General features: G+C 38.1%; 1 protein-coding gene across 16 annotated transcripts in view; it reads left to right on the forward strand.

Annotated features, from left to right (window-relative positions):
- The window catches only part of pcdh7 (protocadherin 7), a 473,476-nt gene that overhangs the window by 62,547 nt on the left and 383,478 nt on the right, over positions 1 to 27,451 (forward strand). Inside the window, exon 2 of one of the 16 annotated variants that reach the window (XM_062982210.1) lies at positions 16,162 to 16,515. The exons of 14 other annotated variants lie outside the window; for them this stretch is intronic. In XM_062982210.1, coding sequence (XP_062838280.1) covers positions 16,162 to 16,257 — 96 coding nt within the window. In that variant the 3' untranslated portion in view covers positions 16,258 to 16,515. One more of the 16 variants, XM_062982211.1, reaches the window with a different exon arrangement.

Below are 27,451 nucleotides of genomic sequence, written 5' to 3' on the forward strand. Positions count from 1 at the left end.
ATATTCAGACATCTGCATGTGCTGTCATTTCATCAGCCACATTGTCCAGTTTTGGACCATGGCATTTCCACCAGCCCCACTGATTCATTATCATCTCAAAAGTGACAACCATTTGAAAGTAGTAGTTTTATGCATACGTTGAGCTGGAAGTGAATTGAAATAAAATTAATTGGAATAGAAAAACTTTGCCAGAAGAGTGGATCCATAAAGTGTAATAAGACATGCATAACTGACTTCACTAGAAATATTTTTTTTATCACATCCAAGCTCTTCCTGATTGTCTGAAGTCAAGGAAACAAGGATTTCCTAATTGCATTTATACATTTGCCCTTTCTCAGAACTCCCTATTAGTATTTCAAATGAGTGGTAGGGAAGGGATATTCAATAATATTTTAAATGTGTGTCTCTAGTAAGGGAAACCTTAACAGAAATAAGGTATTTGCAGTTCAGAACTTAATCTCTGTAGAATTTGCTCTTAGCTTTGAATGTTTCTTAACAGAAAGTAGCATTTTCTGTGCAAGAAACATTCTGTGTAAAGAAAATAACATTCCTTAGAAAGTATTGCTTTCAGTGTGTAAATGCTATTTTGATGGAATTTTGTCAGCATTTTAAAATTATTTTGAAATAAATGTGTAAATGTGGTCTTAAACCATAAACTGGGGTGTTTTTTTGAAAATTTTCTAATAATGGGAAGAACATTGCTGAAATTACAAGTTGATTCCTTTGGGAATGAAGTTAACAAAGAATAACATCCCCCAGGGAATGTGGAAGGCAATTTTAGCACATTGATGTGCCTTTTGGGTTATTTTACTTCCAGGATATGTTTTCTTTTTTTAACATAAAGTAACCTTGGAGTTCTAGTCACTTCCTGTTGTAAAAAAAGAGAGTTTCCAGTGGAGTTGAAATATCTAGATAGGGGAGAAAAAGGAGTTAAAATTTCCTCCTTGTTCCCCAGGGGAAGCTGAAAGCATCTGAGGACAGTGATGCTATCCTCCAATTTCCTCAAGAGGCAATACAGCCCCATACTCCAAATAGTTGCCCACACTGGCTTTTTTTTCGTGTCAGGAACAACTGGAGTTGCTTCTGGAGTGAGAGAATTGGCCGTCTGCAAGGACGTTGCCCAGGGGATGCCCGGATGTTTTTGATGATAGAGGGAGCTCATCCGCGCTCTCCCCGGGTGGGATTCGAACCTGGCAGCTTTCAGGTCAGCAACCCAACCTTCAAGTCACAAGGCTTTTATTCCCTAGGCCACCGGAGGCTCCATTGGCCTTGTAAGATAACCCTGGATGGGAAGGTAGTTGCCAAGACAGCAGCAAAATAAGTGTATATAGGCTTATGAATCCTGTTCGGCTCTTTTTACAGCATCAGAATGATCCATATTTTGTTTCAGGGCAGTTTCAGACATCCCTTTAATTGTACTTGTTAAATGTGTTTGTTCCTGGGTGACAATCTTTGTGTGCTTTTCCAGGTTGGGGGGGGGGGGTTGTCTAGATGCCCTCCCGGAACCTTTGGGCACTGCACACAGAGAAGCGGGAGCTCACATTTCTAAGGTGCTGTCTGGATGGGCCCTCAGTGGCTGTCAAGCTGAATGCAATGTGGGGTGACTATTTCAGAATGTATAGTAAGTTTGAAGAAAGATGGCATTTTGTCAGGATTTAAAAATTATTTTGATAGTAGTTCTGAGTTATTCAAAGTAAAAATAAGGTTTGTTCTTCTTACTTTCTTTTTCTGTTTTTAATAACCAAAAGGAGGGGGGAATTAAAACCAAATTGCATAAATAAAATGTTTGTGGAGGATAAAAAGCCAATTATTTGCCTGCATATAAAATCCATATGATAATTCAACAGTTTAATTAAACCAGTACATCAAGCTATACTTGTAAGACAAAGAAATATATCAAATAAAAAAGATCCCCCCCTTTTTAATCCACTACTGTTTCATTAAAGGCATGAAAACATACTGAAAAAAACTTCAGCAGCATTCTTACCCCCCACTATGGAAAAGCAACCAGCTGCTATTTGGAAAGATAATGTAACTGTGAAGTTTGAAGGCTTTTGGCCTTGCTTATTTATATTTTGTGCCAATAGCTAACATTTTTTTCTTTGTAGTATATTCTAAGACAACTTTTTATGAGGCCTTTTAAAAAATAAACTGAGGCAGAAATGGAATGCAGTGAATTTAAGACTTAGAAGGGGCAATACTAGCAGTAACTGATATGTCCTTACTTTTATCTCACTAAGGAATCTCATTGAAGAAGAGTGATCCTGGTATTAAAATAAAATAAAATGGAAGAGAAGAAGAAATGCACAACTTCCAGGTGCACAAAAAGAACATCTATTTCTTCCTAATAAATAAGTGTGTTTTTGTGTGGGTTTGTGTTTGTAGTGGGCTAGCATAAGGTGAGGCGTACTTCTTGTTAGTGTTGGCTGGCAGGAATGCAATTGTAAACTTACTTACAGTCATACAAACTTGAATTGTACCACTTTATACTGTTTATATTCTTAGGAGAGAGATAGATATATTACTATGATGTTGGGATCATTGAGCATGCAGAGCCAACAGTTGATAGATCTTCAGTTGTGTCAAATTCTGACAGTTCATTTAGCCGTTGGACCTCATCCAGCAGATCATTCCACATTCTTGGGGCAGCCAATGAAAAGGTCCTCTGAATGATGGATGCCAGTTGAGTTCTGGCTGGAGTAGCTGCCCCTCAGAGGATCTCAGTATCTAGGGCAGATTGTATGGGAGAAGATGATCTTGTAGGTAACATGGATCAAAAACTATGTATGGCTTAAAAGATCAAACCCGACACTTTGTACTTTTCCCAGAAATTAATTGGCAAACCATGTAGGGCTTTAAAGGTCAAACCCAAAACTTTTGCCTAGAAATTAATTGGCAACCAGTGGAATTACTTTAGTATAGGTGTTCATTGTTTGCTCCTGGATGTTCCTGTGTAACTAGTCTGGTTGCCATGTTATGAACTAATTAGAGTTTCTGAACTTGGTACAGAAGTAGCCCAAAGTAAATCACATTGCAGAAGTCCAACTTTGAGGTTATCAGAGTGTGTGCTAGAAGTGTTGTGTATTGTGTGAGACATAGCTGTACCATTTTGTGGTGTAGGATATCAGCCACCACTGTCCCTGTGAAGGACATCTGGAGTGTCAAGTTTTCCATAGCCAACTGCTTGGTGACACAGTATTACATTGAGGAGGTTTGAAAACATAGAAAACTGGTGCAGTGATTTGAGAGGGTTCAATAGCAGAGAGCCAAGATTATAAGCACCCCTTTGTTAATTTACATGAATGTTTGGGCAAGAAACCTTCAAGTATATCTTGTCCAACTTTGCTAGAAATGTTCTGCCCATTTCACCTAAGAAAATGACACCCAAAATTGTGGTGAAATTTTGCTCTATGGCAATATATAAATCTAAACACATCAAATGGAAAACGTTATAAATGATTTCATTGCTTACTTCAGTCTCACTAGTCCTTTTCTCCCAACCCCTTTCCCTTTGTTGAAATTTAGATTAGAAGCTTGTGTTTTTGTTCTGAGTAAAGCCCCATGCTCACTAATGGGATCATCCTCACTAGCACCACAATTGTAATCAAGGGGAAGAAAAACATATAAGAATCCAGTTCAAGTCTAGTGGTTAATAGGCTGACAGAGAGAAGGCTCTTTCATACCACACAATTCCAGCACTGTGGTTTCATTTTAAAATCCATGGCAACATCCAATGGAATCCTAAGATTTGTAGTTTAGTCAGGCACTAGATCTCTTTGGATGAGAATATTAAATACTCTCTCATAAACTGAATATTCCAAGATTCCGTATTGAAAAGTATTGCCTCATTTTAAAAAAAACCCTAATGGGAAAGAGTACATGCCTCTGTCATATAATAAAGAAGCAATCATCCAGTATTAGTTTTAAAAAAAATAGAAAATGAGCATTCCCAGTCGTCTTCCTGGAATCACTGTTCGTCATATTTATTCTGGCCCTGTTCTTGGCTGGGAAGGTCTATTTAAGTTGTTATTAATTTCAGTGGTGCTTGTGCAGGACAATGTCCCAAGAGATAGGATCTTGTAGATCCCCCACCATTGGGAAAAGAAAACCATTCAGCATCTAATACAAGTTATATGAAGATCATTTATAGAAAACTTCATGGCATGCACAGGCAATGTTTTATAGCCTCTCGTAACAATAACTGAATCATCTTTGTCTCCCTGCTGCTGCTTCTTTCTAGTCTATTTTTAAACACATTTACAAATCATTTATTCCCAAGAATAATGCACTTCTCAGAAAAATGACTTATCTGATAATCTCCTGTGATCTTGAGAGTGTATGTTGAATCTGTAGCAACAATTGCCAGCAACAGGTACAGTTCCTGCTGGTTAGCCACTTAGGTCACTGCATCAAATAGTGTAAGTAATTGACACAACACTTTTATGCAACTGCATTCAAAACACACAGGCATACATGCTTATTTGTGATTTTTTCCTATTTGGCAGTCATGCCCTGTAACATCAGCTTCTGTGTTTTTTCACTTCACTAAGGCTAGATAGCAGCGTTATATTAATCACTGCCATTTTAAGGCAACATTTAGAATATCAGAGCAGAATCATGAATGACCAGGAATGATTTCCTAGTACAAAAAAGCTAGCTTGGATTCTTTTAAAGGGAGCATTGTGGATGAGTTGCAGTGGCATTTAAGGACATTGCAGCTTGCTGGATGCTTCCAGCTTCTCATTAGTATGTAGAAAATGTTCTGTTTGCCTTCAGCACCTTATTTTCCTCTGGGATGTGGTGGCAAAGTTTCCTTTTTGAACAATCCAGGGAATCCTTCCAGAGCAGCCCTATGCTGGACTATGCCTTGAAGACAGTTCAGAAGCTGCAGTTTGTAGAGAATCCAGCACCCTCCAAGAACCAACAGGAAATAACATAGGACTCTAGTTCTGAAGTCCTCAGGCATCCTTGACTAAAGCAGAAGAATGAAATATAGATCTGAATTCTATGAGTGAGTCATATGTTGGCAAATTCATTAATTCAACGAAACTGTTCTACTTGTGACTAGCTGTAGGATCACAGTAAAAAAGGTTCAATCAATTAGTCAATCAATCCATATCTTTTAATTACATTTCCCTGTGTCCTGATATTTGTGCTCTCACCAAGAAGTGAACAGTGAAGATATGGAGCAGGGTCTTTTCAGTAGTATCACCCATCTCCTCTCATTCCATTTAGTATTAGTTGCCTTTTAAAAATAAAATAAAAATAAAATTCTTTTTGTCACTCCTATCATGTTTCTGTGTTTTAAAGTACCACCTGCTTTCAATTACTTGCTTTTCTTTTCCACATGGTTTTATATATGCTCTTTTAATAATTATTAATCTGAGTGCTGCAGATTGAATGAAAAATTGACAGAGAGGTGCCTTTAAATAGTCAAATATGCTTTTGAGGCAGATGAGGCTCAGCAGTGAGGATTGTATGAGTCATAGTAAAAAAGTAACCTTTCCAAGTTGGGTCCATTTGCACTTGTATTTTATTTGACCCTGCATATCTATCTACTTACCTACCTAACAAAAAAGAATCACATTCAAAACACCTCCAATAGATGGCCATCCAGTCTCTGCTTAAAAGGCTCCAAAGAAGGAGCCCCCACCACACTTCGGGGCAGAGAATTTCATTGCTGAACAGCTCTCACAGTGAGGAAGTTCTTCCTAAGGTTCAGGTGGAATCTCCTTTCCTGAAGTTTGAAGCCATTGTTCCACGTCCTAGTATCCAGGGCAACAGAAAACAAGCTTGCTCCCCCCTCCCTATGACTTCCTCTCACATATTTATACATGGCCATCATGTGTCCTCTCAGCCTTCTCTTCTGCATGCTAAACATGTCCAGCTCTTTAGGCTGCTCCTCATAGGGCTTGTTCTTTAGTAATAAACATTAGGCCTCTGTATTTAAACCTCATCCCTACCTCACACAGGCAAAACAAGTGGGCCCTTATACACTAGGTTTTGGTTCCAGGACTCCTCTATATGTGGATACTCAATTGCCATTAAAAACAATGGAGTAGTAAAATGATACCTCTTATATGAAATAGTGAACAACTATAGATAAAGCATGAGGATCTCTAAAATTATGATAGGTTGCAGCAAGGTATAGGCTTAACACACAGCAAAATCAAGGTTTGCTTTTTGGATTTTCCCAAATATTGAGAAATATTGTGGATGTAGAACTCATGGATATAAAGAGCTGACTGCAATATGAAAATAATGATTTTGGTCTACTTGATAGGGTGGTTAAAAAGTAGGGTGGGAATGTTTATCTTTACAGATAGTTTGAACTGTAGCTACTACCAATTTCTTGTCATTGACCATGTTTACTGGGACCGCTGGGAACTGAAATCCAAAATATCTTGAAGCCAAAGTTTCCTTTGGCCTCAAGCGGGTGAAGTAAGTGTGGAACACTTCGAACATTCAAAATGAGCTCTCTAAATATTAAGCATTATAATTAGCAGTGTTCTTTCCACTGGTAGAACAGGAGTGGGAGGATGTTATGATACAGTCTCTTAGGCTCTTGACCTTTTGGATCATCAAAATTTGAACAGATATGGTTTTTTAAAACTATAATTCACAATTCTCCATGTGTCCTAGCCCCATGATAGAAACCACTTACTAAGAGTCCAATTTAAATGGAAAATTCCACAATTGAATCCTGTCCATCTTACATGTTTCTTCCCTAAATCCTTAAAGTAGCTATATCCTTGTGGGGAGGAAATGCATTACTATTATAGGAAGTTACGCAAGATGTCATTTTAGTTGCAGTGTGCCAAGGACCTCTCATCCATTCAACTGCATCAGCCTCTTTCAAAAGATGCCGCTTGGTGTTAGATGTGAATCTTACACAAACCCAGAAAAGATATGGAGAACAAATGAAAACTGTATCCTTATAGACAATTATTGACCTGAAGCCACTATTATTTTTACATGGAAAGCTGGCAGAATAAAAATTTGAGCTGTTCCAGGCAGAATCTGAGGCAGTGGAAAAGCACATCAAAACACAAATAGCAATCCTGTTTCACAGTGTTGAGAAAATGCCCTTAAAATGATCAGCATATTATTTGCATTAAGTAATATGGAGGATCCAGAGAATATGGATGAGATGTTCATACTGCTACCCACACAGGAAAGTGCTGCTCAAGAATCGTCATCATCATTATCATCAGTAACAACAACAACAACAACAACAACAACAACAACAACGACAACACATGGATTGAGACAGCAAAGAAGAAATGCTTTAGAATGTGTCCTGTGTACTGCCTAAGCTAAGCTGATGTATTCTTTAATGTACACAACAAATTAAACAAACATTCATGGGGAAACAAGAACTCATTGTACCTGTCATCTCAGAGAGGGAAGATGTGGGGAAAGTCAGAACATCAGAAGTTTTGTTATTTTTCCTCTACATATTAAAAGCAATGTCAGAGGCATGTTATGAAAAAGGGGGATAGATTAGGAAGAGGACGAGGAGGACAACAATATCCTTTGCATCGCCATAGGTATTAAAGCCCCCACACATATAGTTCTTGAGCTCCAAAAATACCTTGGCATTTATTTTGTAGAATTATTAGTTCTGTGAAAACAAAAACAAGAACAATAGACATAGGTCTCATTTCCATCTAGGTCATTGCAGATCTCATGCTTTGTATGGAGAAGATCCCAGGATTCATTCCTGGTATCTCCAAATAGGGCAATTTTGAATCCCAAGAGAGACACTGGCAGTAAATGTCAGGAGTACTGGGGCAGATGGATCAGTGGTGTGACTCAACATAAATCAGCAGGCTCTGTTCCTAGCTGTGAAAATGTCTCTAGCAATGTATCTCACTTTTTCATGGGGTACAAATCTCATGTTCTTACAGCTTGTGATCTCCTGAGAAGGCCAGGTTTTGTAAGCTAAGAAATGGCTTCGGTATAGTCATTCTCATTTATTTTAGAAAAACTGGGACAGCACCACACTGTTTCCCCTGAGGAGTGTCCTCTTTCATCCTTTGCGTGTACTGAGGACCCAAATGTAAGAGAACTCTTCTTCTTGCAGATATGGAATAACTTCCTTGCTTTTCTATTATTGTTGATATCCAAGTATTTTAGTATATGTAATACTTTCTCAGATCAGTAAAAAGAGGTTTTGTATGCCTTGTGTGATTCTGCATTCATAATTTTTATCTGTAATTGACTGTTCCAGTAAAATGAGGGAACTTTATGGCAGTTATATAAATATCCAGGGCTCAGGCTGTAGACCATGACCACATATGGAGGCATCACTCATGGTGCCAAGTTGAACTCATCCTTTTCATTTCAATGTAACTTCAACCTAAAATAACATTTAGCAGTCACAGTGGCACATCCAAATTGTATGTCCATGCTACTATTTGCTTTCAAAAGTGTAGGATTTTCACATCTGTGCATATGAAGCACTGGATGCTTCCTAGATGACTTTATTCTGTCAGAGAAACTGTTCGAGATCCAATTGTTAGTCCCAGCTAGAGTAGATCTTCTGAATCAATGCATTTACCATAGGTCTTGACTTAGCTAAGTTCCCTTTGAATCAACAGTTCAATTTTAATTCAGTTTAGCAATTAGACCAATGGGTCAAAATCTTATCTATCAATAGTTTAAAGATATTTTTTGTGGGCACATAATTCCTCTTTCAAAGTGGACTGGCCCAAAAACATTTTGATGCTGGGGCAAAGGACAAATTGCACACACAGCTCTGTTCCATGTGTATAAGGTTGGGGAGGCTGGCAGTTAAATTATATTTCAATACTAGAGATGTGAAGACAGTAGATTATTTGAAGGCATAGAGAAGGCAATATGGTTCATGGACCTCTGTCTACTCCACTCTACTCAACATGTGGCCCCTGATGCAACTGTTTCACTCTGCCTAATCGCAGAATATTTGAATATTCCCATAGGGAGGAGATATGGTGAGGGCCACTGCCCAACCCTTTATGTCCTCTTTAGACTCATCTTTGCTATCCATCTGTTGGATAATATCTGTTCAGGGGAGACTTAGGTACATAGAATCGGCTCCCCTCTATAGAAGCCTACCCCAATTGGGAATGACACGGTGGGATCAACAGCGAGTGAGAGAAGAACACTTATTACCACTGCCATTTATTGCCTTTGATTTGGCCATCTTTCCTTGAGATATAGTAACAAGTTTTGAACTATCTAATTTTGTTATAAGACTAAACTATATTCTCTGGATCTTACAAATGTTCTTGTAAGAAGAATGCACATAATGATATAGTGAAGGTATTCATAACTCAGTGGTGTTAAGATACACCCCACTGCTCAATAATGGTCGGCATTACTATGTCATTATATCCAATCTTGCTTCAAAAGGCAAGTAGTGTTTCATAAGCAGCAGTGTAATTAGAAAAGGGCCATAGGGATGCAGTCTCTGAGAATATCTTTCTCGGGGCTACAAAAGGAAATTCTGACCATTATTAAAACAATGCTCATTTTTCAGTGTATTTCTTTTCAATGTGGAATAAGGAAAGGTGTTCTTGCATAGGTACACGAAAAGCCAGGTGTCAACTTGTTCAGAGACATAGTGAGGGCAGCAGGTCAGACAGAGCCATGCCAATATATCTTCTTATTCATTCTGTGACTGTGGCCTAAAGTGCAGTCAGCCATGGAAGACTGCTACAGGTGAGAAGATACATGGCACTGGGTAGCAACCAGCAGGTTTGTACTGGTTTTTAAATATATGGTTTCATAAATATAAAACATATATAAAAGCATATAAAACCAATACATATTTAAATCTAGCAATACATACTTTAAAACCATAATTTAAAAATTCTCTGGATAGGCCTGCTTGAAAAGATTTAAGTAGCCTTTACTACAGATTTAAACTGAGATGGCCTCTTATGCTGGCCAATCATTTCACAATCTGGGGCAGTTGAAGAAAAGGTCCTCTTGGTAATAGTCAGTCTAGTTTTGACTGACTGAATTAGATGTCTCTCAGAGGACTTAATGTATGGGGTGAATTGTACTAAAAAAAAGCAATCCCTGTAGGTATCTCTAATCCAAACCATGTGGAGCTTTGAAGGTAATACTTTGCATTTTGTCTGGAAACTAATTGGTAGCCAGTGAAGTAATTTTAGTATTGGTCTAACATGATCTCTCCTAGATGCACTAGTTAGGTAATTTGGCTGCCACATTTTGAAATAATTGAAGTTTCTGAACTTGGTACATAGGTAGCCAAATGTACAGCACATTGCAGAAGTCCAGCCTTGAGGTTACCTTCACCTTTTGGTTCTCCACTTCTAGGAAGGGGTGCAACTTGGGTAACAACTGAAGCTGATAAGTACTCTTTAATGTCATATCCTTCTGGGATGTCATTTGAATGGACAAGTACAGAAGCACTTCTAAGCTGTAAATGCAGTTTTTCAGGGGAAATGTAACCCCATCAGTGATTTGATATCTTACAATGTTAATACTTATTAAATTGCTTCATCTAAATTTTAAAGGAACTACCAAAAGTTCTGAATCTACTTTGAGCTTGCAGATTCATTATCCCAATGACACACAGGCAACTAACTCTTATTGGTCTAGTGACCTACAATGTGACACCCAACATCTCTTTTCTTTATGGCCATGTTAACTGGATATAATGACTAGTAGTTCAGCACATATGGAAGTTACCAGATAGGGAAGGGCTATTCTAAGTTAGCCTGTTGGGAATTTTATTAACAAAACTTGCTATGGGACAACCTACTGAAGTTATATCTTTTAAATGAACCTTCAAAGTTGGCCCAGAATTATTTTTTTAAGTGTATTAGTTTAGTGAAGCATATCTTTGTCTTGCTTGTAGCTGTTGCATTTATTCGCTCAGTTATATGTTTTAGCATTTGGCTAGTAGATTTTTGAAAACCCCTTTCAAAGTCCATTTATATTTTCATCTCACATGAAATTATAGTTTGATGATTTTCTAACTGAAGAAAAAATATAGTTGCAGTAAAATATATACGTTGCACATTAGCAAGGATCCTTTTTATGGAGGGACAAATTTAATTTATTTTATGGACTCTCGTTCTCTAAGGGATGTTACAAATATGCATGTTGCAGGGGTTTAATGCCTTAAGTGTGCTGAAATGATACTAAAATGACAAATGGGCAAAGAGATTGATCAATTCTGTATCACTGAATGTAAAAGACATCTTTGGAAAGATAGAAACCAGTTCTATTACCATTAATTCCTATAACTAACCATAGCTTCAGGTTCCAGCGTTGCTACTGCCTATTTCCATTAACCTTAAGAGGTGAAGGAAACTGCTAGCAGAAGTACCAGAGCCAGAACCTTCAAGTGGAAGATAGCCCTTTAAAGGAACCCCCTCAAGGAACGATCACTGAACAGATATGGATTGGTGAGATTGATGGTTTGGCTTTGGAAAACATGTGGGACTCTTCCTGAGTTGGCTAAATGAGACAAAGGCTGCTACATAGGCTATGTGTTGTTAGACCTAGGTTTCAGCCCACTTTTCCATGAATAATCAGGGAAAGATCCAGACTGAGTATGGCAGTCTTGAGAATGGATAGTAGGTTTACTACCAAAGGAGCACCTCACAGGTGATGTCTCACCTAGGGATACCATCTGTGGCTGTATACTGAACGTTTAATTCCCTAGGGCCTCCCCTGATCTAAGAGCATCATCTGCACTTCTTTGCTTTGAAAGAACTTTCATTGGGTCCATCTTCCTAATTGGAGATGTATGTAAAGGAAATATAGGCCCAAATGAAATGTTTAAGCAAAGTGTGAAATAGTATCCTTTTTGAACTACAGCTTCCAGAAATCCCCAGCAGGGATATACATGCGTAAGCAGCAGCTGTGGATTGAGGTTTGCTGTTTAAGAGATTGTTTGTTTGCAGAAAAAATCGTTTTGTCAGGACCACCATATTTGATAACAGGATGGGAAGAATACAATTGGAATGTTGGAAAGATGCTGTTCCTACAACAAAGACTGTGCATTTGGAGACACTTGCTCCAGATGGCTTTTCTATGAGAACATTGTGTTTTGACTTGAGAACAGGCACTTCTTGCTGAGGATGTTTGGGCATGTTATTGAGGACGTTTGGCAACCTTTTGTGCATTCTGTTTGGAAGAGGAAGAAGAAAGAGGAGAGAAAAGGAGGGGGAAAGTCTGTTTCTACTTTGGACTTATTTACACCCTGAATATAATAGTTTAAATGTGATTGATTTCATAGAGATTCTCTAAAATTGACAAATGTACAGGAACAAAAGACATGCATGGGGGGGGGTGTTCAGATTCACTTGGAAGAATTCAGATTTACTCCCAGCTCCCTTTTCTTGCTTATTTGCATCAGGGGCAGCAAAAAGCCAATGTAAATAGGCCTTGTAAGACGCCTTACATGTTTTATTTGAAAGATTCTGTAGCATGGTGGGAAACCTGAGATTTAGAACAAGTTTTGTAAAAGAAATGATAACAATTATTAAAATGAACTTTAGAAAATTTTGTAATGAAACTGAGCTCTATAACTATATAATTAACACTACAGCTCCCAGTAGGGTTAATATTTCTAAAGGGTTGACTTGTGGTTTTAAAGGGTGCCAGTGGGGTTGAAATTTAAAATGTTTACAGGGACTCTAGAAGGGAGCAGGACAAAGACTGACCAGTGGGTATCACCTAAATTTGGTAGCTATATCCCCCCCCCAACTGTGGATGATCAGGGAAATAAGAATCACTTTCAAGACTCATAGACTGTTGTGAGTTGTTTGTTGTGTCATATAGTGATATCTTAGTGAAGGAAAGAAAAGGCAAGCTGAGGTAATTTAGAGCTACCAGTAGCATGTGTGAAGAGGACATGACATTAAGGGCAGAACTTAAGCTGAGACTGAAAAGGCCAAGCCCTTATCAGTGAATGTTTAGTCCAGGAATCAGGCCTGTAGCCAGGATTTTGATTTGTGGGAGGGGGGGAGGCTGAGCCTGAGTGAGAGAGGATCTACCCTAGCAAACCTTTTGTATCGTTATCCCAATGATCATAGCATGGTGATCAGATCATGATATGAATAAACGTAACAGTTTAAATAATAAATGTAAGGCCTTCTTGCGGACCACCCTGAGAATTTGGGGGGGGGGGGCTGAAGCCCCTCAAGCCCCCCCCCCCCCCCGGCTACATGCCTGCCAGGAATGGTAATTGCATGCCCCTACATATATTGCTGGATTGCAGTCCCAGCATTTGAAATAATTGGCTGTGTTGTCTATGTGCAAAGAACACATACTGGTGTTGTCAAAGTTATCCTAATAAACTTTAGCAACTACCATTATGCATCTGTCCCTGTCATCTTCTGAAGTTAGCTTTGAATTTAGGAATCGCTTCGAGCAATGAGTTGTGAAAAACACCTTTATGTTTCCGTATTCTGCTTATCTCTCTGTCCATTTTTATGTGTATGCTGATTTCTTAAACAGATACAGGAATTGGAGGAGAATGTTCTTGAATAATTGCTTCATCATATCACAGTGCCCTTTTATGCACAATCCTGAGGTTTCATCATTAAACTTGGGAGCATCACCTTTAATCCTGCTTCAGTGGAAGAATCTTGAATGCCAACAACCCCAGGGAAAGTGGTGCCCTAAAAAAGGTTTTTAACCCCGCTTCAGTGGAAAGATCTTGAGGGAAAATGATTCAAGGGAAAGTGGTACCTTAAGAAAGGTGCCTTAACCCTACTTCAGTGGAAGGATTTGAAAGTAAATGACCCCAGAGGAAGTGGTGTCTCAAAAAGGATGTGTGTTTAAAAAAGTGTGCTGGTATCACATCGCTTGCTCGTGTGATGAGAATTAAGCAGATGGCTGAATTTTAAGATGGAGGAAGGAATCTTTTATTATGGGGATGAGCAAATTCTTAGTCTTCTTAAAAAATGGGACGCCAGGAAATGCCGCACAAAGAGAAGATGAAGTTCCCCACTTCCCCTTTTCCCCCAGCTCCATCTGATGAAGTCGAAAATTTGTCTTGGAATAAAATGTTTAAAAAGCATAATATAATCTACAAGAATAATTAGTTTGAGACACAAACTATATACTCATGTATAAGTCCTCAACTTATATGTGAGGTCAACTTATACAACAGTATATATGGCATTTACAAACTGTGACTATAGTTGAACAAGACATTTCATGTGCACCAAATGAGGGACTCTTATTGTCTTCTTTGAAAACACCTTCAACAGCACATAACAAATTGATGTTGAAAATACTGTTAATTATGATGCATGATGTCTGGACAGGATCTGGGGGCAGGAAGAAAAATATGTTGTCAGAAGAAGACAGGATTGAAGTCCATCTTCATGAAATGATGAAAAGCTAAAAGTATTTTGGGGGTATGCAATTGAACTATAGATTAGTGTTATTATGATTGTTCATTATCCATATCTCTATTTCTTTTCTCTCAGGAATCAGAAATTTTATTATGAGCTATTGCCAGTTTTTTTCTGAGGGCATAGCAATGTTGTCCAGTTCACCTTTGTTTAAAACTTTATGCAAGGACCTTTCCTAAAATATTTCACAGATGAGAACTTGGACACATGTAGACAAATAACATTGAAGTGTGGCCAATATGGGGAAAGTGACTGACAAGAAAAATTGCACAAACTATGAGGGACTAGGGAAGAGCAAGATTCAATCTCTTTTGTCTCCTGTTTAGTGTAAACTACTTTTGCAGTTTGTTGTAAATGAAGCAAGCTAAGGATAAGGGGGGAAAGGGGGTGGAAAAGGAGAAAGCAACCGGGATCCTGTAACAAACATATGAAAGAGTGGCAGGAACATGGATTAATATTGACTCTCCTTGCCAAATCGGGACAGATAGTCTGCAAGTGTCTTAAGAGTTCATGTGGTTACTTGTACTAGCATACAAACAAACTGACTCAACCACCAAATTATATGGCCCTCAAAACACAGGACACAAAGAATCTAGCATTGCATTTTTCTGGCTCCAGTTCATTTCCCTGACTGCCACATGCTGGGGTGGGTGTGGAGGAATTCTCCAACTTGAGTGAGTCACTTCACACATTTTGATTTATTGGCTGTTGCAAGGAAGAGGGGAGAAGGAAGAGAAGACTTGGTCCTTCTGGTTTGGGCAGCACCTACACACACACACACACACCCTAATACTTAATTATATAAGAAGAACATATAAAAGTTTATAATGCATTTAATATGGCTTCTTTATTCCCACAGAGGAAATTTCCCCTGTGGCCTTTTCTCACTACTCAGGCTAGACCTACACTGCCATATACTCCAGTATCTGATCGCAAATTATCTGCTTTGAACTGGATTATATAAGTCTACATTGCCATATAATCCAATTCAAGCCAGATAATCTGGGAACAGAAACTGGATTATATGGCAGTGTACATGGGGGTCTCTGTTATAACACTAAGGATGCATCTACACAGATCAAACAAAACGAGTTTACCTTGTAACCACTGATAGCAGTTCACATGGTTCATGCCTGGTTTTGCAGTAGAAGTGCTGCTAACAGTCATTAATCAAGTATTGAGAGAGTCTAAATTTACTGTGGAGCTTCTGAGAAGGTCCGGAGTGACCACAGTGTTTTTGAGGTGGATAGCTGGGGTGATCCAGTGTCTGTACATTAAAAAAGTAAAAATAGTAATAAAAATGATTAGAAAATTTTCTGTTTGACTGAGGAGAAGCTTCTAGAGATCATATGGCTGAGCACTCTGTTGCAGCCTCACTATTTGGCTGGTGTAGATGCATCTTATGATTCCACTCTAATTTTCTTGCCAATATCCTATACAATACTGGGTTTGTAGTTTGGTTACTAGAACCTTCTTGCTGAAAATTCTAAGTACATCTCTCTAAACTGCAAATCCCAGGATTTGACAGAATGCAGCCATAGCATATAAATAGAATGCAACAATATAAGTGTTTAATGTAAAAGATGCTTGACTTGGACAGCTGCCAGTGTACTGTAACACTTGTTGAAATCCTCATGTTAATTCCTAAGTAAACTCACTGAATTAGTTGATGAATGATAGGTAAGTGGTCATGGAAATTCAGTTGATTCAATGGGTCTGCTCTAGTTGGTACTAGCAATTTGATTTAATTTAACTTTCCCCCTTTTTTAAGGTCAGAAAAGCTGGGCTCTTCAAGACTAGCTCAGAGGAAAATGAGCAAATCTCACAGAATGACAAAACCACCCAAAGGGGAAAAGGCAAAATTTAGCATGTTTCCAATTGAATAAGCCTGGATCAGGACTGTATTTTGTTTCGTTTTGTTTAAAATTTTGTTTTAACGTGCAAACTGAATTCCATGCGGTGTTATGCCTATGTATAATTTAAGCTGGTGGAATGTGCTTAAGGGTGTCAAGATGTAAATCACTCCTTTAAAAAAAGAAGAAGAAAAGAAAAATCCATTGTGGTAGGAATAGGTTAGCTAAACCCTGCTCACATCCCGGTAAGCAGACATATATTTTTGTATTTTTTATAGGTGGATACAATGCAGACTACGCAGCCCCCTCGCCACATTGAGGAATCGTGTAAAATGAATGTATGTGCTCGTAAGTGAAATATTTATGAATGAAGCTCCAACTCTTAGTGTATGTTGGATCATAAAAAGACATGGGACCTCTGTTCAAGAAAGTCATATAAAGAAATCGATTCCCAAGAGGCGGGGCCACTGCAAGGCTCAAAAGACATTTAAAGCAAAAGCTCATTATTTTTCAAACAGACTTCTGAATCATTCTTATTTTTTTAAGGAATATATATATATATATATATATATATATATATATATATATATATATGCACAAATGAGAAATTCCAATTACCTCTTGGGGAAAGCAGTGAACTGATTCAATAAATCCAAAGGGATGTGAGAAAGGTTGTTTTATTTTTTTTTTCTTTCCGGTACGATGAAATAGTCAACTATGGATAAACAGCATCACATGCCATCTTATATAGGATTATGGACTGGAGAGCAAGACAGATTTTCTCTTTCAATCTGCCTCTGAGAAGACTGGAATGCTGTCAAAGAATTTCGTCTGAATAATGTTTTAGTTAGTAACCTGTGAGGGACAGGAGGATGGAATTTAAAGTGCTTAAAATAAGAAATTAGCTATGCTATGTAGGTTTTAAACAAATCCCTTAAGCATGTGCTAGATCAACAAAGAAATGGTATCTATACCTCAAAACTGATTGTGAAAAAAATCAGAATAAATACCATCATTTGGAAATATTTGTGGAGAAAGTAGGGATTGGTACACTGAGTAGGATGTTAAAGATTTTGTATGGGGAAGAAAACAAGCAATCTGTGAATTTCCCTGTCATAATTTTTTTTAAAAAAAACAAGTTGCGATCTGCTGAAATGTATGTATTTTAAAATGTGTCATTGCTATATCTGGACTTATTTATGATGTTATTGGATTAAAAATGGCCTTTCCTACTTGGAATTGGAGTATTAGGGGGTCTTGGTTTAATTAAAAGGGAACCTGCATGAAACATACGCCCTCTTTGCATTCCAAGTCATTTTAAACATATCATTACAATTAAAAGATATTTTGGGGTAGCCGAAAGTTCAAAAACATATTTAGCACACATGAAAATGAGAAGTTTTGGGATGGATCTATAGAAAGTTGCTGCAGAACGGGGCCCATAGAACCCAACTTTTTAGACTCGTTTTCTCTCTGATAACCCCCTCCCTGGGCCCAAGATTGAATGGGATTTTGTAATGGGGGAAGGTGCTAAGAAGAGCTTTCCCCATTTAGGGCATCTTTCACAATTTATTTCTTACTTTCCAAAGTGCCATCATTCGATTCCCTTCCTCTCTCTGACATCCAAACCGCACCCTATTCAACAAAGTTCTGTGGCCCTCAACAGAGGATTTGGGGAAAGGGCTGAGAGAGTCTCGGGGAAATCAGCTTCCACCATCCCCATTATGCACTCTTTTCTCTGGATCCAACCCCTGAATTTATATGATGGTGGGAAGAATTAAATAATCCTGTTTCCAGACACTGGTCTCATCTGTATCAACCATTGCCATCATCAGTGTGGAAAGCAAGAACAGACTATTAGTGAATATTTCAGGTATTTATTTTTCTTTTGAAATTTTTGCTTTCCTATAAACTGTAATGTTTCCCCTGTTCAGATTGCTGGTTTATATCTGGTCTATTTACATGAAGATGTCATATAATTGCGTTCATTAATAAAATGTGTACTTGACTTCACAGTATGCCTTTTCTGATACTCAAAAATCTAGTGTTGAAGATCACACTCTGAGGGCACAATCATGTCAAAGTTAAGTACTTTTAAATCCTATTGATTCCAGTGAGAGGAGTTAAAGCATGTACTTAATTCGCTGGCTGAAGGCACTAGAACTTAAAAGTGCTTCGCTTTGGATTGATCATGCCTTTGCTTTTTGATTGCTATGCATTTTTTCTTTGTAGAAAGTCTCACATCTTCCTTACTATTTGTTGTTGGTTTGTTTTTGTTTGTTTTGTTTTTTAAAAAAAACTGGTGGTCTGTCCACTTTTGTATTCATTCTCAGGTGGTGGAATCTATAATATGGCAGAAGTTTTGGCCTCTTGTATGAAGAATATATTATCAAACTTGAGAGACTGTACACTTCTACTGTATTGATTTTTTCCCTTTCAGCAAATCAATAAGCAAAATTAAACTTTAAAACAAACCACAGATTCTTTCATTTTATTTTGATTTTGGACTTCCCTCATGTTTCTTTGACCTTGGAGGGGTCCTAGTTTTTAAGAGGCAGAGATGACGTTATGCAACCCATCAATGCCCTGTGCACTGATATGGGGTTGGGGTTCTCAAAGTTTATCAGCCACAGAGCCCTTTTTAAAGCAAATGTTTCTTGTGGAGCCCCAATAAATGTTTATTATTATATACACAGGGGCCGCATTGTGTTTTTAATTTTGACAGATGAGCTGGACTAGTGGCAGATTGATGGAGAGTGTTTGTGTGAACTGATTGGAAAAAAAACGAATAAATTCATATACACACTGCACCTATCTAATTTGTAGTGCATACAAAAAGAAAGAAATCACAATACAATATTTTAAATGAAGAAAACTTTAAATCAACATAAATGTAACAACTTTTCAGTGACCATCAATTCCAACCCCCTTCTGCCATGCAGTAAAAGCACAATGAAAGCACCCTCAAAAGATGGCCACCCAGCCTTTGTAGTAGTAGTAGTAATAATAATAATAATCATAATAATAGCAGAAACCCTGGGGGTCATATGGTTAAAATCCCTCCTGCAGTGCCGGAAATTCACAATCAAAATATCCCCTGAATGGTGGGAAGGAAACAGGGTTTTGGAAGCAAAGAAAGTGGTGGTGGGGGAGGGTAGAGGATCTGGGTGGCAAGAAAAAGAGTCTGGGTAGTGAGGGAGTTGGAAAGGGGGGGGGGACTGTGCCTGGGAGGACACTGCTGTTGCTGCTACTGCTATTTCAGCAGCTCCAAACTTTAATTTCCCCGCACTTCTCGGGGAAAGAGGAAATGGGAAGCAGCATGGCGCCACGGAGCCCCTCACTACCACTACCCCAAGGGCTCAACAGAGCACGGTTTGAGAAACCCTAATATGGGGACACACCAACAGCTTCAGTATATCAATTAGAAAATTGAGGTAATGAGAAAGAAAGAAAAAAATATTTTGATGAATTATAACTTTGTCTACTACAAGCTGACTTTCTAAGTTCACATAAGGAAGCAATGGGTATCTTGTGTAGGTTAAAAAATAAAGCACCAGCGAATCTTGTTGGCTATAAGCCTATTCTGCCTCCTTCTCAATCTTTGCCAAACTCAAGGAAGTATGGGAAGCCGTCCCATTTTTAAAATCTCTTTTTGGCCAAAAATGACTGGGGGGGGGGGGGGTTAACATGGCAACAGCTCTTCCATACCATCAGAGTACATTTAGGTTTCAGAGACTGAGGGACCACAAAAACAGCTCCAGGGGCCATGTATGTCCACTTTGTCTACCCCATCATGTAAGAGAAGTGCATTAATTTTGGATCAATGGAGGAAATTATCTAATGTTATATGTTCATTATAGTTTTCATCAATTTTGTAATGGGTGCACTAAATAATACAGAGGCCACAGCACACACTACACAAATATAGCACTATGGTTCCACTTCTTACTATAATTTGGCAAAGCAGTAGAACTCTTTGCTTGGAAATTCTAAACATGCCCCTTTAAACTGTAGATCCCACAATCTCAGGGAATTGAACCATGGAAGATATAGTGGAATCATTTTGCTATATTTGCATAGTGAGAAATGGCCCTCAGAAGTCTATTTGGGATTTCTGTTTACAATTATTAGTTATCCATGTATACTATTCCACTAGTGTCATGTCAGCATTCTTGGATTGAAAAATGCTACCAAGACATGAAAGCCATTTTTTCTTGTAACTGCCATTTCCCCCCAGAATAGTCCCAGATGTTTTGAATATCTGCAAAATAAAATGGTAGCTGCTGGTGGAGGTGACTAAAGCTTGTTCGGCTGCCTTGACAGGTGGTGGTAAATAAGAAAAGAAAATAAACATGGTGAAGGGAAAGAAAAAACATGTGAATTTGAGTATCAAACAAACAGCATTCTAATATACATGAATATTGAAGGAAATCAAAATCCTGGGGAAAAGAAGACAAATTGAGATGAGTTGAGATGAACAGAATAATAGAACAAATATACCCTATTACATATAAGAGCTATTATTATTATTATTTTTTACAATAGATTAGTTTGTTTCCGCTCAGTGAAACTTGCCAAGATGCGTATGAAGGCTCAACACATCTCGGGATGACTTTATGGGGCTCATGGGGGCAACACCCCCTTTCTCTCTCTCTTTTCCCTTTCCTCTTCCTTATTTAATTCCCAAGGACAAAAGATTAGGATATTGCTTTTCCAAAATAAGAGTTTTGTTTCTTTTCCTAGCCATGATTTTCCCATCAGGCTCTTAAAAACATTTAAAATGTTAGTTGAATATTAGGAATACAGTTTATACCTTCAAAGGAAAATGAGCAAGCAAGGTGCCCATTGGAATATAAACACAGCAAATATAAGAATGTGTGGACCCTTTTCAGTATCTTGTTTGTTTCAATACTGCAAATTTTGGGGCCAGAGGAAAAAATGTATTCGCGGAGGAAGACTTCTTATTTGGGGAGCAGTGTCCTTTTCCTCACCCTCATAGTTATATCCCTGTTCTTTCTCTTGCTTTCCCTCCATGTGCTATTGCTTAGAAAGGAACAGACTGTTCAGGCATCAGGCCTGAAAGATTACTGATAAACGAGTTTTCAAAGAAACTTGTGGGATTAGGCTGAAGATCACAGGCAGAATTAGCGTTGCAAGTTGTCCACTCATTCTGTATTTGCATAGATATTTCTGCCATTTGACATCCAGCATTATATTACATATGTAATACTTATCTTCTAGTGAAGATATATGGTTTGGGAATGGCACACCCAAATAATGTATCACACATTGTAATTATATTATTATCATCATTAGCTGAAGCAAACATCCTGTTTAGCGTGGGAATTCCTTTAAGCAATATGTACATTGTTGTTGGATATTAATTGATGGGTGGCATTTTTCTTTTCTTTAAAAAAATAAGTTTAATTGTGCATCAGCTTGCACATTTAGCTGTCAGTGTATATTTGCGGTTCAAAATTTGTTTTCCTCAGGACTCACCCACAGCCTTTTAGAAATGTAAGTATAATCTGTGTCATAATTCAACTCCCAGTCTTTGGGAGGCCCAGAACCCAACCTTTGGCCAATTAAGTGGCACCAGACACCATCTCTTACTCTTCCAGGTGCCCCAAGCTCACATCCTGACTATGAACATTCAAGGCTCCATTCCTTGAGTCACTGGGTCTGATGCTGAATATTTCTGACATCCAACGGACCATTAAAGACATACTACTGGTTAAATTGAAGCCCTCCAGATGTTTTTGGATCATAACTCCCAGCATGGCTCACCAGTGGCTGTGCTGGCAAAGGCTGTAGGCGCTGTAATCCAAACTCTGTTGTAGATCTGGACATGTGAATGAGAAAGTCTCCCAGCACTGTGTTGAACCAGACATGTTCTTAATCATAATGATTGATGCTGAGAGTTATAGCAAAGGTAAAGGTTTTCCCCTGACATTAAGTCTAGTCATGTCCGACTCTGAGGGTTGGTGCTCATCTAAATTTCTAAACCATAGACACTTCCAAGGTAATGTGATCAGTATGACTGCATGGAGCACTGTTACCTTCCTGCTGTACCTGTAACTATTGGTCTACTCATATTTGCATGTTTTCGAACTGCTAGGTTGGCAGAAACTGGGGCTAACAGTGGGAGCTCACCCCACTCCACAGATTTGAACCACTGACCTTTCGGTCAGCAAGTTCAGCAGCTCAGCAGTTTAATCTGCTGCACCACCTGGGACTGAGAGTTTAATAAATGATTTTGGAGAGATTTTGTTTTTATTGTTTTAGCTACTGATTTTATTGTATTTGTTCTGTGTGCAACTCCTACATTGGATTATACATTTAAAAAAACAAACAAACCAGAAATAGAAACAAAATCTTAACACAGTACCCGCAGTAAAGCTTTCAATCCAGAAAGCATGGCAAAAAAAATGATGCAGGAGACAAGGTGAAGGAATTTTTTTTTTCTTGTGAGGATGAGTTCCAATGGTTATAATGCGGAAATACATTATTGCTCTTCCTCTACATAGAAATGAGCTAAAGTGAATGGAACAGAAAAAGCTGAAATATTCCAAATTCCAAAATTTTCCATATGGCTTGCTGATATAATTACAGTTTTATTTCCAATGGTTCGGCTAGCACAAAATGTCTTTCATGTGTAAAAATATTTAAAATTATCCATATAATTTTATATCCGCAGGCTATGTACATATGAGACATACATGAATTTCATGTTTATGCTGGGGTCCCAATATCCAAAATATCTCTATATATATTTGAAAATATTCCAAAATCTCAAAATAAATTCAAATCATGGCACATTTCTGGCCCCAAATATTTTGGATAAGGGATATTCAACCTGTACAAAAAGTTAGTTTGTTGAGATAGAGTGTTCCCATTATATAGATAATAATAGATTAATATTGTGAAAGAGACCAATTTTCATGAAACCTATTCCTCAAGAAGGCTAACAGAGGCCTTCAAATTTTTTTTGCCTCATTGAAGCCACTAACATGATGTTCACAGACAAATTATTCCATTGAAATATATCGTGCTTGGAATGCATTTTATTTTAACATTTTGCCTGTAACTTAGACACAATCTTCCAGTTCAGTGGAAGGCTGCATACTTTGCCTGAAGAGAGTCACAGCCTGAATTCCCATCATGTCTAAGAGAGAGAAAAATTTCCTGTAACCAAATCAGAAAAGATGTGTGATACTACGGCCCTATGTGTGTTTACCAAAGAATAACATTTGTTAAATTCAGTGGATCTCACTCATAAAAAGTAAGGCATATGTGAGTTCTCCTGCAAACCAGTTGATCACTAAACCATAGATATTCATAAGTGAATCACAAGTTCCCAGCTTCACAAACAAAAACAAAACTATCAGAACTTCAATGGATTCTGTCATCTGTGATTCCCTCACACTCGAAATCATCATATAACTGATGGTATGCTTCTTCCTTATTTTTATTTTGTCTGTTCAATGCTCAGAAACTCACACCGTTGGCACAATCTTCAAGAACTATTGAACAAGTGTTGCTCACTGCACATTCACCGTGTTTAGCAGCTAAGTGCCTCACAAGGAATAAAACGTCTTCTTGTATTTGTCTCCTGTGATCATTCCACTGGGGAAAGGTCAGAGACACAGTTGGAGACCAAATGAGAGAAGGTATTGCACTCTCCTCTCCATTGCCACTTTCAGGACACTGTGAATGCCACAATTTACAACACAGATAGAAGCTGTCCTTTTTCTATTTTTCTTCTAACATGAGTGCCTTTTCTTTTTGCCTCCTACTGTTGGTTGATAGTTAGATAATGCCTGTTTTTTCTCCTCCGTGATATGAACAAGCAAAAGCATGCCTGTGTCTCTCATCAATTTCTAATTTTCTTAGATATGGTGCTGTTGTAGATTCTGTCCACTACTTCCTTAAAATGCCTAAAGGTTTACATTTTTGTACTTCAGCCAAGCCATCTCAGAATCCATGCAACCAACCCAACAACCCTGGTGTAAGGTTTCTCAACCAGGGGTTGATTTTCTTTATTCCTTTGAAACATTTTATACCACCCTACATTGCATAAGATGCCAGCAAGATGTAGACCACTAAGAATAAAATATCAGCATATTCACTTGTTTACAAGTGTGATGAATCAACACATACCTCTACCTCATTCTTGGGGAAAAGGCAGGTCATAAATCAAGCAATGGATCGATCAGTCTCAATCCATAAGATTCCTATGTGGAGAACAGCCCAACATTTCCTACAGAGCTAGAGCTTTCCAATTGATCAAGAAATTTGTCAGGAACCTTTTTTTAAAAAAATCAGATTTCAAAACCAAAGCAAAACAAAATACACATCCTCTCTTGCACACACAAAAATTCAGGATTCCCAATTATGCAAAGATGAATTTTGTCAGCTACAACACAGGAAGGACTCTAACTTAGAAAAGGCACCAATTTACAGAATGACTCTCCTGTAATGCATCTGGTACTTATAAACTATAAGCCAAATATGTCTTATATTTTGTGTTAAGTTATCCTGCACAATATCAAGATTACACAGAATGATAATAGCAACATACATCAAGAAAACAAATAAGAATGAAAATATAAACTATTTCAAGAAAAACTTATAGAAATACATAGGTGGATACATGTGGGGAAAAGATCTTCATGTTTTGAGCCATCAATGGCTTAAAAACAAACAAGCAAGCCCTTGCTCAAAAATTGACATTTACAAAAATAGTTTTGGAACTGGCATAACTTTTCCCACATAGTCATCCTGGTATTCTAAATTAAATGAAGTGTTGAAGATGTTTCGGACACAGCATCTTGCACAAATCTATTGCAGCATTTCAAGGGAATGATTCAATTGATTCTATGATTCTAAGTCAGAATGGATCACTGTGGCCAACCAATCTCTTTTTTAGAGGGGCCTCTATACATCCCAAAAATAGCAATGTTGATCTAGCTTGGGATACTTCAGGTTGGCACTACTGAAGTCCTCATGGCCAATCACCAAAGCAGCCTGGGGTCTGTTGGGTGTCTGCATTGTGTGTCTGAATGGGCCATCAGTATTAGAACTAAATTGGTGCTGCTTCTCCTGTCAATCTTCCCTTATTAGTGACCATCAGGTACCGAACTGGTGGTAGCCACCAATTGGCACCTGTGGATGCTAGTTGGAGAAACAGAGCAATGAGAGTGAGGGAAGGGGAAAAGAGGAATCAGTGACCTTGTCCCATATAAAAGCAAATGGATCCCATTATTCATGTGGATATCATGGTGTCCATTCACCCATGCACTGTCTCATTTGTGTAGATGGGCCCAGGTGGGGCTGCAATGGTAATACCAACCTAAATTTTGGGGAAATTATTGCATCCCCCGGATACCATGGACATTTGGGACAATGATGAACTTAACAACAATCCCTAACTATGAGGCTGATCTTTTAGGATGTTTCCAGACGGGGATATTTTCTTAACTCAAGGACCAACTTCAAATTCTGAAATATTTTTTCAGGGGCCACTTCCAATTGTGAGCAAGAATAAAAACAAAATAGTGCCACAAACACCAGTGTACCATAATTTTAATTTTGTATTGCTAGTATTTAAGGGGAAAGAGTATTTCAACCTTTGAGAATGGAATGGTGCTGGTGGTAGTGTCAAGTATAGAGAAGTCATGACTATATGGGGCACTACAGAGAGATGTGCTGGGCTGGTTGATTCAGCTCCATATCCAGCTATATCATCCATAAAACAAAACTCCAAATAACTACCTTCTTTGGTCAACTTTGTTGTTTTATGGGTTCCTGCTGTCTCCATAATTTTGGAGAAATGTCACTTCCAATTATTTGGGAAACCTGGTAGAGATTAAATGACTGGGGTGTGAAGCTCTGAAGATCTGTGTGCGGCCTGCAGGCTGACTCACCCACTCCTACTCTCGAGGAAAGAGAAAGGTAAAGGTAACAAGATGTTGAATTCTGCAAGGCCCACTTGGCTAACCAGTGCTTCTTTGGTGCCATCTTCCCTGGCATGGAATGGCATTCATTTTAATGGCCAGTATCAATGTTAACATAGACAACATTGTGGGAAAGGGAGCAGAAAGCCTAAAAGTAAACAGAAAAAACATTACAATCCAATTCTCTCCAAATAGGCTTTCTGTCAGCAAATCATTTTTACAGTACAATTCCTACCATGTTTACTTGGAAGTTAAAAAATCAATTCCAGTAGGGTTTGCTCCCTACCCTGTTTCTCTGAAAATAAGACATCCTCAGAAAATAAGACCTAGTAGAGATTTTGCTGAATTGCTAAATATAAGACCTCCCCTGAAAGTAAGACCTAGCAAAGTTTTTGTTTGGAAGCATGCCCAATGAACAGAACACCACAGCATGCAGGATAGGTAAATGTACGGACCATAGATTGTTGTACATGGAAATAATGATAGTAACAAGAAATTCTTGTTAGGATTCACAGTTTGGCTGGTTATGCTGGTTTGTAATGACAATTACTGTAAGTATATAATAAATATTCGTTTTTTTAGTTCAACAATAAATGTGAATTCTTCTTCATGGAAAAATAAGACATCCCCTGAAAATAAGACCTAGCACATATTTGGGAGCAAAAATTAATATAAGACACTGTCTTATTTTCGGGGAAACAGGGTAGTAAGAGTAGAATAATCATTTTGTTCAGTTTATGTACGTTTACTTGGAAGTGTATCCAGTGTCTAACAAGGCATGTGCCATTGCTTGTGTGTTGAAAATAAATTTCTTACTTTAGTTTGAAAAGGTGTGATTGAAGTTGTTGTTTTTAAGTGTTGTATGCCAAGTAGGCTATGTTTCTGTCCTGAAAAGAAATCTGCATGAAGTATGCTGATCTATAATCAGCTGTATGGTTTCTTGGCTCAGTGGATTTTATCTCTGGGATGTTGTGTGGTTTCTGGATTTCATCTCATTTATGTTCCCTTTTCACCTAGAAATATCATATGGAAAAATCCCATACCATTCTCTCTTACACAAAGGATGATGAAGTTTTTTGTCCTTCAAATGTTGCTGCATGTAACATGAAGAATGTTCACTAGTCAAACATGATGGGAATTAAAGTGCTAGACAATTTGCACAACTGCCTGCTGACAGTCCCTTGGTATTTGGGCTACACTAGATGGAATCTGTTTTTAAAGAGCACCTTTGTTCTTAAACATCTCATCAGTT

This window comes from Anolis carolinensis, chromosome 5 (genome assembly GCF_035594765.1).
Source record: "Anolis carolinensis isolate JA03-04 chromosome 5, rAnoCar3.1.pri, whole genome shotgun sequence".
NCBI classification, from domain to species: domain Eukaryota; kingdom Metazoa; phylum Chordata; class Lepidosauria; order Squamata; family Dactyloidae; genus Anolis; species Anolis carolinensis.